This window comes from Camelus ferus, chromosome 11 (genome assembly GCF_009834535.1).
Source record: "Camelus ferus isolate YT-003-E chromosome 11, BCGSAC_Cfer_1.0, whole genome shotgun sequence".
In the NCBI taxonomy this organism is placed as follows: Eukaryota; Metazoa; Chordata; class Mammalia; order Artiodactyla; family Camelidae; genus Camelus; species Camelus ferus.
In genome coordinates this window covers 74,509,563-74,523,228 of record NC_045706.1, presented here as the reverse complement: position 1 = coordinate 74,523,228, position 13,666 = coordinate 74,509,563, and the positions used below count along the sequence as shown (strand labels likewise).

The window sequence follows — 13,666 nt, the reverse complement described above, 5'->3', positions numbered from 1 at the left end:
CCATAGTGAAAGATCATATCCTTAAGCCCAAAACCTATCTGATAACTGTGTACTGCTGGCAGTAAAGGGGGAGGGAGGAGCTGGAGAGCTGCCCATGTCCCATCACAGCAGGAACAACCACAGCGCCAGCGCAGAGGGACGCCTGGTTACCCTCTACAGCACTGCCGTTCTAGGTAAAGAACAAGGCGTGCAACGCAAGGGGGATTTTTATAAACACTGTATCAGAGCCATTCACACACAGATCAGCCTCAGAACTCAGAGTCACAAGGGCCAAAGCTGATTTACTGTGGTCGTGCAGCCAGCAAGAATGAATCTGAATCCAGGAGTTACCAGCACGTGGAGAATATTCAGTCAAGAGATTTTCCAAAGCCGAACACCATTTCCAGTGTGAGGATCAACCTTGTCTAGCTACAGTGTGAAGCGCGGTACCCGGCACGTAGTAGGAGCTTTGTAAATAGTAAGCAGGTGGCTGAACAAACTGATTTTGTTTGAAAAATTATGTTCCTATTAAAAAGTTCATGAAGCCACATTCAAGGGAAAATCCCAATGTATTCTGTCTGATATTTGGTAGAAGAGCTGGATCTCTTCCTTGTTTCATCTAATGACAAACACAGCCAAGCCCGAAGTATTAGGTCCCCACCCGCACCAGGCAGCCCTGGGGCCAGTTCCTCAGGGAACTGGCAGGCCCAAACGAAATGACTTGCCTCGTCGTCTGCTGTGCCAGTAAGCCCTCTGGTTTCTTCTCTCTCTTTTTCCATGAAGGGGATAAGGTGACCAACAGCCTTCTTCATGACCCGAGCTGACTTTATAACCTGGGAAACACAGAGTCAGGCATCTTTACCCAAACACCCGGATGGTCACTAACGGCCGCTTGTGGAAGGTTCGCACAGACTATCGCACGCTTTGACCTCAGGGCAGCCTCCCTGGAGCCCGCTTTTGACGCAGGCAGGTAAGGAGTGAGTCCCCTGTGGGGAAAGCCAGTGAGCGGGGCAGAGCAGGAGGAAACAGGGCTGGAGATCCATGCTGCAGTTTCTGCCTTCTGAACTTCTGCAAGGTATTTTTTCTCCCTCAAAGGCCCTCCATCATTTCTCCAGGTTCTACATGTTCCTCTAGTATCAAGCTTCTCCTCTGTGAGCCCTTCTCAGTCCCCAGCATTACATTCACTCTTAATTACGGCTTATGCAAAAAAAAAAGGGGGGGGGGGCTTTTTAAAGCCTACATAATGGGGAAAATTTTGCAAATTATATACTAGCTATGGGATTGATATCAAAAACATATAAAGAACTAACACAATTTAATAACAAAAATCCAAACATTCTTACTGAAAAGTGGGCAGAAGAACCAAAAAGACATTTTTTCCAAAGAGGACATCAAAATGGCCAACAGGCACAAGAAAAGGTGCTCAACATCACTAACCATCAAGGGAATACAAGTAAAACCCATAATGAGGTATCACCTCACAACTGTTAGAACGGCCATTGCTAAGAAGACAAGAAACAACAGGTGCTGGTGAGAACGTGCTGAAAAGGGAAATCACACAAGTTCATGGGAATGTAAATTAGTCCACCTGCATAGAAAACAATATGGAAGTTCTTCAGAAAATTATAAGCAGGTCTACCACATGGTCCAGCAATTCCACTTCTGGGTATAAACTCAAAGGAAGCGAAAACAGAATTTTGTTAAGATATATGCACAGCCATGTTTATCACAGCATTATTTACAATAGCCAAGATTTAGAAACAACCCCAATGCCCATCAACAGATGAATGGATAAAAAAAGATGTGGTGTATAGATATATACACAATGGAATATTGTGCAGCCAGGATAAAGGAGGATATCCTGCCATGTGCAAAAAACATGGATGGGCCTTGAGCACACTAAGCAAAATAAATCAGACAGAGAAAGACAAGTGCTGTATGATATCACGTATATGTGGAATCTAAAAAAGCCAAACCTGTAAAACAAAACAAAACAAAACAAAATAGAATAAAACAGTGGTTACCAAGGGATGGGGGAAAAAAAGATAAGACTGATGGTATTTAAGGGTACAAACTTGGAACAAGTAAATAAGCCAAAGAGATCTAATGCACATTATAATGAATACAGACAATAATACATTATAGTGATGTAGTGCGATAAATACTGCTTTTATGGCAATCATACTACAATATATATAAATGTATCACTGTACATCATATTTGCAAAATGTAACATGTCAAATTTGTTAAATAAGTAGAAAAAATGAACAGGGACTTTCATAAAATTCATCAATGTATGCTAAAACTCATGAGTAGAAGTAGGGTGAGAAACAGGATATTCGCACCACCTCAGTTTCTCCCTACAAGTCAGTTTCTAGTGGAGGAACGTAGTCGCCACCGTTAGCCAAATGACCGGACGTGGTATCACCAGGAAGGAGACACAGCAACACTGATGGGCCTCCTGACATGACCCACTGAGAAGGGCACAGCAACTCTGTGTAATTCCCTACAGAAATGAGAAAACATCAGACAACATCTAGCTGAGAGACAGTCTACCGTTATCAGACTGTACCGCACTCTTCAAAAGTCAAGGTCATCAGGAAGGACTCAGGAAATGTTAGAGAAGGCAGGATAAAAGCAATGTGGGATTGTGGGACAAAAAGAGAACAGTGGTGGAAATACTGGTGAAATCTGAGTAAGGTTTCCAGTTGTCAGTGTTATACCAATGTTAATTTTCTGATAACCAGACTAAGATCAAGCAAAAATGTTAACATTAGGGGAAGAAGTTGAGTGAGGGATACATGGACACTCTGAAACTACAGCTGCAACTTGTCTGTAAGTCTAAAGCTAACTCAAAAACAAAAAGTGAAATAATATGTCAACATCCTGAAAAACAAAGACTGAGAACTGTCACAGACTGAAGAAGGCTAGGACAGAACAAGTGAGTATTTCTTATCTTGACTGTGGTGATGGTTTCACAGGTGCATACATGTTAAAGCTTATTAAACTGTATCCACTATATATGTGCAGTTTATTGTATATTAACTATAAAACGATACAGCTGTAAGAAACACCATGAAGGAAGACGGAGGAAATGAGCAATTAATAATTAAATACAGAATGAGTTAAAAAAAAAAAAAAAAGGAACAAGAGCTTTTAGTTTTTTGTGTGCCTGACAGAACTGAACCCAGAAGGTTCAACAAGTATTTGTTAACTGATGGGGCAGGTAGTTGCTGCAAATCAAAGTAAAAGTACTGGTTTTACTTGAAATGTATCACTTAATGTGTATCACTTTTCAAAATATTCATCCTTATGGATGAACACTGACTGGTCAAATCAAATCTTAGTATGATTAACTTTACATTAATCTTGAGTTTTATTTTAATTCTGGGGTGGTGGAGAGACAGCTGTTGGAGGTAAGAGGTGGTACAGAAGACCAGAACATGAAAGGAAGGAAGGAAGGAAGGAAAGAAGGAAAGAAGGAAGGAAGGAAGGAAGGAAGGAAGGAAGGAAGGAAGGAAGGAAGAAGAGAGAGAGAAGGAAAGGAGGGAAGAAAGAAAGAAGGGAAGCAAGCAAGCAAGCAAAGCAGAGCATGAAGACGGGGGTACTAGGAACGTCCAGACGGCCTCTAACCTGAACATCACCCTAGACGGATTTTTCCAGACTACTCCTAAAAATACATTCACAGAGGAATGACCAGAATCAGATCTCAGTGCCCCAATCTCTTGTCAAAATTAAATCCTGAGAAATATACCCAAGCCTATTAATTAAAAGACAAAATTTTTTCTTTCAATTGTGAAACTACCCCCCCCCCCCCCACTATTTGCCAACCTGGGGTAGAAACATTTTTCCAGCTCCAAAAAGATCACCAACAACTTTCATGCCATTCATCAGCGGCCCTTCGATTATATTCAGAGGTCGGGGATATTTTTCCTGGTTTAATCTGGCTTCTTCAGTATCCTCAATAATATATTTTTCAATGCCCTACAAAAAAAAAAATTAGGAAAAAGATCACAGAAAAAAATGGCTTAAGTTCTAATGACTAACAAAGAATAAATCATGGAAATATGAAAGAGTGTGGGTTTTGGAATCAGACTGCACATGTTTAAACCCAGGCTCCTTTCACTAATTTAGACAATTTATTAAGCCTCAGTTTCCTCGATTAACATATCACATAGTACCAACTTCATATGGTTATGTTAAGGATTAAACGAGATAAACCATGTAAAGTGCTTAGCTGGCTTTATTGATATGAAGTAACTGCCTAGTAAAAGCGAAAAATTAGTGACAAAAAGAGCACTAATAAGTTCAAATTCATAATCAAATATACTTTTTATCCTAGTGGTTTAACAGATGACACACTGACAGACATCTCCCGTGACATCGGTGTGCTTTCTCACTGCAATGTCACAGGGCAGGGGGGGGAAAGACAACGGGCAGGACCCGGGGGCGAAGTTCAGACCCATGCAGCCTCCACTGGCTTGTCCAGCCTTCACAGAACAGCCCCCACCCTCCAGTGTCTCTAGTTCAAGGATGCTTGGAGGTGGCTGACTAGTTCCACAACCGGAAATATGTGAATCTAAAGAGTTAAAGAAATAAAAAGTTAAGTCTAGAGGCAAAAAAGAACTCTAAAATCTTCCAGACTTACAAATGTGGAAACTGAAGCCAAGAGATTATCTCACCTAAAATTCCAATTACAGCAGAAGAGCCAGGACCCACTTGCTGACCAAATGACAGCAACCTGGTCTAGGACAGTGTTTCTCAAGCTCGGCACTGCTAACATTCTGGACTGAGTAACTCTCTACGCCCTGTGCACTGCAGGATGTTTGGCAGAGTCCCTGGCCACTGGACGCTGCAAAACCTCCCACCCCCAGTTGGGACAACCCAAAATCTCTCTGGACACCGCCAAATGTGCTGGACATAGGGGTAGGGTGGAGGGCAAAATCTCACAGGGGTGGTCTCGGACACTCCTAGGTCCTGTCAGCACCTCCTGTCCAGCAACGACACCAGACAAGCAGAGGCACCTGCGGTCCACGCTCACCTTCACGAGGGCGTACTCAAGGCGCTCCTCGATGGGGCCGCCCCTCCACTCATCCGTCTGGATGACCTTCTTCCCTCCTTTGTCCTGGGCCTGGGTTGGAATCAGGACAGAGAGACGGGTACAACAGGTCACTTACTCAACTAACGGGCAGCAAAAACTATGCCTTCCTCTTTTTTTATGTTTCAAGGCCCTAGCACAATATCCAGCATGAATTTAGGCCTCAGTAAGTGTCTGAGGTAAGGAGAAACAGAAAGACAGAAATCTCTTAGGACCTGAACTTCTACTTAGAAAATTTTTTTTCCCTTCCAGTTTTATTAAAATATAATTGACAAACAGCACTGTATAAGTTTAAGGTGTCCAGTATGATATGACTTACATATGTTATGAAAGGATGACCACAGTAAGTTTAGTGAACATCCATCATCTAACACAGATACAAAAAAGAAAAAGGAAAAAATATTTTTTCTTATAAGAACTGTCAAAATTTTATTCTCTCAATAACATCCATATATAACACACAGCAGTGGTGAGTGTATCTACCATGCTGTACACCACATCCGGAGCAGTTATTTATTATACTAGAAGTTTGTACCTTTTGACTGCCTTTATCCAATTTCCCCTCCCACCACCCCCTGCCTCTGGTAACCACAAATATGATCTCTTTTTCTATAAGTCTGTTTGCTTTTGAGGCATAATCGACCTATAACACTGTTAGTTCCTGGTACACAGCACAGTGACTCAATATTTCTATACGTAACAAAATGATCACCACTAGGATTTGAACATTTAACAGAGGCACAGAGAAAGGCTCCGTTTTTTCCTTTCCTTCTTTCCTAAAGGATAGCCTCTTGGAACAAAAGATTTCCATGATAGTAAGAGGAGCCAAACCCCGTATCTGAAGAGCTTTTAAAGTTTTCAACAGGGATCATCACCACTCACAGATACACGAAGGGAGGCCGTAACGAAGCTAAGTCAGAAATCATCCTGGAGGTGGGCACACTAAGAGGTGCAAGACACAGACTGTGCTCACCAGGACTTTGCTGCACCACAGGGAGGTGGAAATACACAAAGAAAGGTAAGCTACGTGAGAAAGCACCTGCCAAGGGCTGGATGAGGAGATGATACAGACGAGGCTAGAACTCTGAGGAAGGAGTAACTGTCACAGACGAGTGGTGAAGAGATACTTTGAAGCAGCTGACAGATTCAGCAAAGAGACAGAAGTGCACACACAGACTGACCTCCATCCCAGCTGGGGACACTCGTAGCCCAAACCGGAAATCTAAGTGTCATTCCCGAATCTCCATCTGCCCTCACATTCAGCCAGCCAGCCAGCCAGCCCTCATGATTACTGCCTCAATATTCCTCTCCACTCTGCTCCTACTTTCACAGTTCAAGCAGCTAACTGGTCCCCGCAGCCCAGGAGCACCCTGGTCTCCCACGCACCTTCTGCACTAAGCCAGAGGGGCCTTTCCAAAATGCAAGCCCGATCACACGCCCCCGGTGAAGAAATTCATTATCATTCCCTACTGCTCCCTGGATACAGTACTGGCTCCTTTCCAGGCCATACAGCGCCCTGCTCTGGCTTTCTCCAGCTTCATCCTCTGCCATTCCCAACGAGCTCTGCCATCTTGAACACTTCAGCTCCTTACCCTGTCCACCATCTCTCTGACCTCCAACTCTCCACGTTCGTTCACCTGACGGACACTTACTCAGCACCTACCAGACAGCCAGGCCCCAGCCACATGCAGTGACTCCTCCTCCGGCAGGGAAGGCCAGTACTGCACTCCAGCCCCAAACCTCAGCGTGCCACCTCCTCTCTGGTTCTCAGGTCTGACCCATCACTGCTGGAGGCCTTCCCTGACCACCTCTACCGCTGGGTTCAGTGTCCTTCCTCAGCAGCCTCAGAGCACCCCATACTTGCCCTATCACAGCACCCACCCCACACCGGCTTACAACTGCCCCTGTGTTCTGCACGTCCCACTAAGCTGTGGGCTCTGCGTGGGCACACGTGTCTTAATAGTCAGACCCTCCAAGTTCAGGAAGTGCAAAGCACAAATCAAGAGTTCAGTAAGTACTAGCTGGATGATTTAATGCTGAACAAAAGTGGATTTTCTGGAGCAATGTGTGTGCAGAATGGTAGAAGCCAAGTCACAGAATGCCAGAAATCCATGCCATGGAGTTGGAACTTAACCTTCCGGGCAACTGTGGTGGAAGTGGGGCTGGGAGAGCGACACAACACAAAGTTCTGAAGCTACATTCAAAGCAGTATTTTTAAGAGAACCCTAGAAGTGGGAGAATGTTTTAATAGTCTTTGATGAAGGCCTGAACTACAGTGGGAGGGGCAGGGAGGGAAGGAAAGGACAAACACAAAGGCATCAACATGGACAGTGTGAAAGAAAAGAAGAAAGGGCCTGGGGAGAGCTCCAAGACTTAGGGTTGGAGTGGTAACTGAATAATAAAGAACGACAGGGCTCTCTCACCTACGGAAAGACCAATGCCTCGCTCACATGCTGAAAAACCTTACAGAAGACAGCAATTTGAAAAAAAAAATATTTCCATGAACTTGTTTGAAACAAAATCACAGACATAGAAAACAAACTCATGGTTATCATGGGGGGAAAGGGAGGGGTGGAGGGATAAACTGGCAGTTCTGGATTCGCAGACACTAACTACTATACACAAAACAGATAAACAACAAGTTCCTACTGTATAGCACAGGGAACTATATTCAGTATCTTATAATAGTCTATGATGTAAAAGAATATGAAAAGGAATATATACACGTGTAAATGAATCACTATGCTGTACAACATAAATTAACACACTGTAAACCAACTACACCTCAATTTAAAAAATATTTTTTAAAAGTATATACAGAAAAAAATAATTTTCAGCATTATTTATAGTAGCCAAGACATGGAAACTACCTGAGTGTTCATCAATGAAACAACAGATAAAGAAAGTGTGCTGTATACACACAATGGAATATTATTTGGCCACATAAAAAAGGAGACCCTGCCAAATATCACATGATCTCACTTATATTTGGAATCAAAAAAAAAAAACAAAACTGAATTCATAGATACAGAGAACAGACTGGTGGTTGTCAGAGGTGGGGCTTAGGGGAGGGGAAATGAGTGAAAGTGGTCAAAATAAAGTTAAGTCCGGGGGTGTCGTGTGCAGCATGGTGAGTACAGTTGTTAATAACACTGTACTGTGTATTTGAAAGTTGCTGGGAGAACAGATCTTAAAAACCACAAGAAAAAAAAATTGTAACTATGTGTGATGACAGATGTTAACTAGACTAATTGTGATGATCATTTTGCAATTGACACTGATATCAAATCATGCTGTACAACTGAAACTAATATTATATGTTAACTATACCCCAATTTAAGAAACTAAAAGTTACAAAACTCATAGATGATATACTCTGACTTTTATTTAAGGGAAAACGCAAAACCAGAGCTGTGTGACACCACACACACACACACACACACACACCAGAATCCTTCTAAAGCTCACATTCACATCACTAGATACACATAAGCACCGTTTGTTCCGTTAGTCACACAAGCAGGCAATTCCTGCTGCCGGATGGAGTCTGATATGTAAAAACAGGGCAGAGTATTCCAAACACGCTTGGAAAAAAGACCTGGTGTGTTCGCAGAAAATACCAGTGCGCCACAAGGAGGGGGGAAATCAATACAAGTGCGGTTATGAACTGGGGCAAATGAGGATGCAGTGACGGCCAGAGAAGCTCTCAGTACAGTGCTGGAGGCTCAGTGAACGAAAACTCCCCACCTACTGAACTCGCTTCAGAAAATCAGTATTTTAAATGAAACCGAACCATTTCAGAGCAGCTACTTCAGAAGACAACATGGCACGCTGTGCCCACCTTGCTTTCCAACTGGCGGCTCAGCAGGACGTTCTCCGCGATCTAGATTTACAAGTTGTGCAGTTCCACGCACCAGGTCAGGCCAGTCACCTGACACACTGAGGAAGCGCGTGGAAACAAAAGCTTCCAAGCACACCAGCCATTCAACTGTCATGCCCACCTGGCTACTCCTTCCATCTGCACCTACTGCTCCAGACTAGCTCCTGCTTCACAGGGTCCCCACAGGGACCTGTGTCTTGTTTCTGTCACCAAACTAGACCAGCATCAAGGCAGAAAGCCAAAGAGCAGCGTGCACACCCACTGGCAGTGAGAAGCATCACGCTGCATCAGGGATCGGACGACCTTTGTTCCAGAAAAGTATCAAGAATACTTATGTCCAATAAACCCACCGTCATCTGCAGCAAAGCACAAGCTGAAAATGCATTTACACACCTAACCTTCTGAACGTCATACCTTCGCCTTGCTTGCCTTAAACGTGCTCAGAACACTCACATCAGCCTACAGCTGGGCGAAGACATCTAACACAAAGCTTATTTTGTAATAAAGTGCTGAACATCTCGTGTAACGTACTAAACACGGTACTGAAAATGAGAAACAATGCCTGTGTGGGTACAGAATGGTAGTAGCATATTGCTTGGCTCCCCTTGTGAAGGTGGGATGGACTGGGAGCTACTGTCGCTGCCACTACCTGGCACCACGAGAGAGGACCGCACCGCACGTCACTCGCCCGGGAAAAGATCAAAATCCGAAATTCAAAGCAGGTTTCTAGTGATTGCTCACTGCTTCTGCACCACCGTAAGTTGGGGACGTCTGGATTCTCATAACCCGTGGCCATTCAAGAGCCACCCTCCCTAGGGCAGAGATCCTCCTCGTTCGTGCTCAAAGGGTCACGACCTCTGTGAGGGCACCACCCGATAAACAAACTCCATGTGGATTATATGGCGCCATGTTGACGCCTGGCGCTTCCCTCAGCCGGAACAGTCTGCTCACCACAGGTCAGTCTCTGCCCAATCGGGGGGCTTACTTTTCAGTAAAGCCCATCAGAGAGTTGAAGAAGCTCAGAGACAGGACTCTTCCTACCATTTTCAACAATGTATCAGATGAAACTTGGGTGCAGACTTCATTATTTAGTAACAAAAAGAGATCATTTTCTTATAAATAAAAAAAATCCTCAATCCTTATTTGCTTCCTAACATTCCTGCTTTCATGCTCCACATACCCTTGGCGTATCCTGAGGAACTGCCACAGAGCTGGCAGCTCCTGGGAGTTACTAAAGTACACCTGTTTGGGTTACTAGTTCCTTAATGGTAACAGAAGTCACCTTGAATGTAGACAGCCTACTTGACAGAAGGGTCAACAGCTTCTAATAAGCCCTTGTGGTTACATTGAGAGGGGAGCAATTTTTTGTATGATGGGCTGTTAAACCCTCGCAATTGCTATTAAGATTTCCCTCAAGCTTCAGCTGTGCCCCAGGGGCACAACCTTCGTTTTGGTATAAAGAAGCAAAAACCTGTAAACCAAAAATAAAAGTGAACACAGACCAAAAAGAATGACAGGAAATACAAAGCCAACAAAACCTTAAATGAGAACAGTCTTACAAATGAGGAGCCCTATTTTTCCTAAGCGAGAGCTGTCTCATCTGGACAGTGGAGAAGAGGAAATAAGCACATGACCTTATGGGTTAATTAAGAATGCTCTATGTAACTTCCTGACCATAGAAGCTATGATGCCCTCTTGGCCACAGCAGAACACTGTCTTAGTTAGTAATTAATGAAGGGTCCCCAACTCAGTGGAAGACAGGCTAAGACACAAACTGAAGAATAGTATTTCACACCATGTCTTCATGTTCAAAGAATATTAAAGGGCTAAGCATTCTGCCTACATGAGCAGAAACAATCCTGGAAATAGGGACAGAAATCTAGGCACTGTTTCTCACGTAATGAGTGGGAAGCAGAACTTGATTCTGTTTGCAATAGTCAAGACCGGAGAAGCTCGGTCCTGGGTCCACACGAGAAATCAGGAATGTTTACAGGGAGCAGAGAGGAGGGTCATGTGCTCATGGCAGAGTCTGAACTCCAACCAGCGTTGCCGAATGAACTAAGGCCAACACATGCAGTCTCAGAAATCCCAATCCTGCCACCTGTGCGGTGATAAATCAAGGATGTGTAGGTCCTTAACTGTCCCACCCTTTTCCCAGGACACTGCAGCACTCTTGCAGGGGAGGAAGACATTAACACAGGCAGCAACACACACCAACGCATTCGACCACGTTCCAACACGGTTTGTGGGGAAGTGTCTTCCTCTGCCATTGCTTTCTGAAATAAACTAAAAACTTTTTTTGAGGTAAGGATCTCACCTTTCCTTAAACTGAATTCTAGGAAGCAGCACCCATGATATACAGGACCAACACATAATAAACGGAAACAAGGAACTGGCTTCAGATTAACTGTTAAGTATTCTCCTGTCTATAGATCAAATGCGTACAGATCTCAAGTCCTGAATGCAGAACTTTGTCACGACTGGACCAGACCCTAATATAAAAACCAGTGTAAACGTAATACAAACAAATGTAAACATGTTACAATGGGAACACAGCAACACAAGAAAATCTAAGAGCTGATTTATATTACCAAATTATGAGGTAGAAAAATATCCCATAAAATGGAAAGATGTTCCAGAATACTGCTAAACAAACAGGTTACCAGAAAAGCATCTAGACTACAGCTCTACTTTTATAAAATGTGTGTGTGCACGTGTATGTGTGTATACACTATGAGTACACTTTCACTTTGAAAAAAAAAAAAAAAACAAACAAAATTGTGACTAGAAGGCTATAACAGAATCCCAGCAGTGGTTAACAGTGGGCAGTAGGATTATGAGTGATTTTTATTCTCTTCATCTGCTTATCTGTACTTTGTACACTTTCTAGAATTAATGTTACTTGGGTACGAGAAAAATTAATTTTACATTTTAAAATAAATTTAAGGAAATACAAATTCAGAATCCTGCAGCAGACCAGGTTTGGTCTGTTTCTCCTTCCTCGTCCTAATTAAAACATCTTCTCTGGAGCTCTCTGCAGAGATCTTCAGTGATCCAAAGACATGCTTGGATACTTGCTTCTATTCCACAGTGAAGGTGTAATAACTCTACATGAACCACAGGCTCAAAGACAGGAAAAGCCATTGGTTAGAACACCTCTCTCTACCTGGGCGTAGCGCAAGAGCTTCTCAGTGGCCTCGGGGTCTTTGTTCCAGATGAGATCTTCACAGAGCTGGAGGAGTTCCTTGTGGATATCGTCATACACAGGAAGGTTCCCAGCATTCACTATCCCCATGTCCATACCAGACTAAGGGCAATAGAAAGAAAAATGAGGGTTTCCAAGGATACTCTAAATCAGGGGTCAGCAACCCTTTCTGTAAAGGACCAGACAGGAAGAACTGCAGCCACAGTCCCTGTTATAACTACTCAGTCACCTGCTGTAGCATAAAAGCAGCCATAGACAGCATGAGTGAGAGGGTGTGGCTTTGTTCTAATAAAACTTTATTCACAGAAACTGGCAGCAGGCCAGAGTTAGTGTGTGGGCCAAAGTCTGCAAACCCTTGCCCTAGGTAAACGCTGGTGCCAAAGGGCAAACAGGTGTCCCACTATACCTTGATGGCATGGTAAAGGAAAACCCCATGCATTGCTTCTCGAATGGCGTCCATTCCTCGGAAGGAGAAGGACAAGTTGGAAAGACCTCCACTCACTCTGGCTCCAGGTAATGTTCCCTGAAAAAAAATTTTTAAATGTGAAAAGATTTCCCTAGTCTGTCGAAAGCAGCAATCAAATCCCTCAAGCTTTATATATAAGAGTGGAAAGTAAAAAAATAAATAAATAAATAAAGTTCAAAATAATTCAGAGGTTCTTGTAGCTAGACAAAAGACTGAAACTTGTGTTTTAGGGCATCACAAAGGCACTGCGTCAGTCTTTCCTCCTAGGCTCTAATCTCCCCAGGGAAAATAAAAAATTCTGCTTTATCTCCATATGTTTCTATAGTGACCATGACAGGGCCACGGTATGTGGTCAGTGTGCCGTAACATGCTTGCTGGATAAGTAACAGAGAAAGAAAGAAAAAGAGACAGACAAGTAAAAGACAGAGAGTAGTCTGTCACTCACTGCAAGCACAAGCTACTAAAAGGCTTCCATAGCCTAAATGACCAGACTCCCTAGTTGACTATCAACTTGACTAACTGTAAAGGGACAGATGGAAACTGAGGTTCCCAGCACACCTGTGACACCCCAAGCCTGTGTACGCATGTGGAACAACAGGGCCTTTCACTCACTGCTGGTTAAAGTACAGACTAGCTCAAGCATTTAGGGGGACGGCGGCCACTACCTGCTGCTGGGACCCAGCCATTCCACTTCCGGGTGTGTGCTGTAAGGAAGCTCATGCGTGTGCACTCAAGAGACACACGTGAGAATGTTCATATCAAAACTGGAAACAAACCAAATGACTATCAACAGCAGAGCAGCTAATTATGGAACAGTTATGTGACGGAACATTATACATTAATAAAAACAAAGCACAACTACACACGTGAATCTTTAAAATGAGACTGGATAAGGAAAACACACATAAGAATCTTAAGGTTATACTTATATTAAGCTCAAAAATAGGCAAAACTAAACTACACTGTTTGTGCAGTTAATTCTCGTTATTTGTGGTATCTGTGCTATAAAGCCACTGTGAACACTGAGTTGGGGAAACT

At 43.4% G+C, this 13,666-nt stretch overlaps 1 protein-coding gene across 5 annotated transcripts in view; it reads right to left on the bottom strand.

Moving 5' to 3' along the window:
* Positions 1 to 13,666, bottom strand: part of MTR (5-methyltetrahydrofolate-homocysteine methyltransferase) — an 89,244-nt gene that overhangs the window by 34,173 nt on the left and 41,405 nt on the right. For all 5 annotated transcript variants that reach the window (XR_004324167.1, XM_032491922.1, XM_032491925.1 and 2 more), the window contains exons 17-21: positions 12,569 to 12,685; positions 12,124 to 12,264; positions 5,021 to 5,110; positions 3,811 to 3,963; positions 705 to 812 (exon numbers count right to left, since the gene is read on the bottom strand). Coding sequence is in view for 4 of the 5 variants with exons in the window: in XM_032491922.1 (XP_032347813.1) it covers positions 705 to 812; positions 3,811 to 3,963; positions 5,021 to 5,110; positions 12,124 to 12,264; positions 12,569 to 12,685 (609 nt within the window). In the remaining variant the exon portion in view is untranslated. The remainder of the gene's footprint in view (positions 1 to 704; positions 813 to 3,810; positions 3,964 to 5,020; positions 5,111 to 12,123; positions 12,265 to 12,568; positions 12,686 to 13,666) is intronic.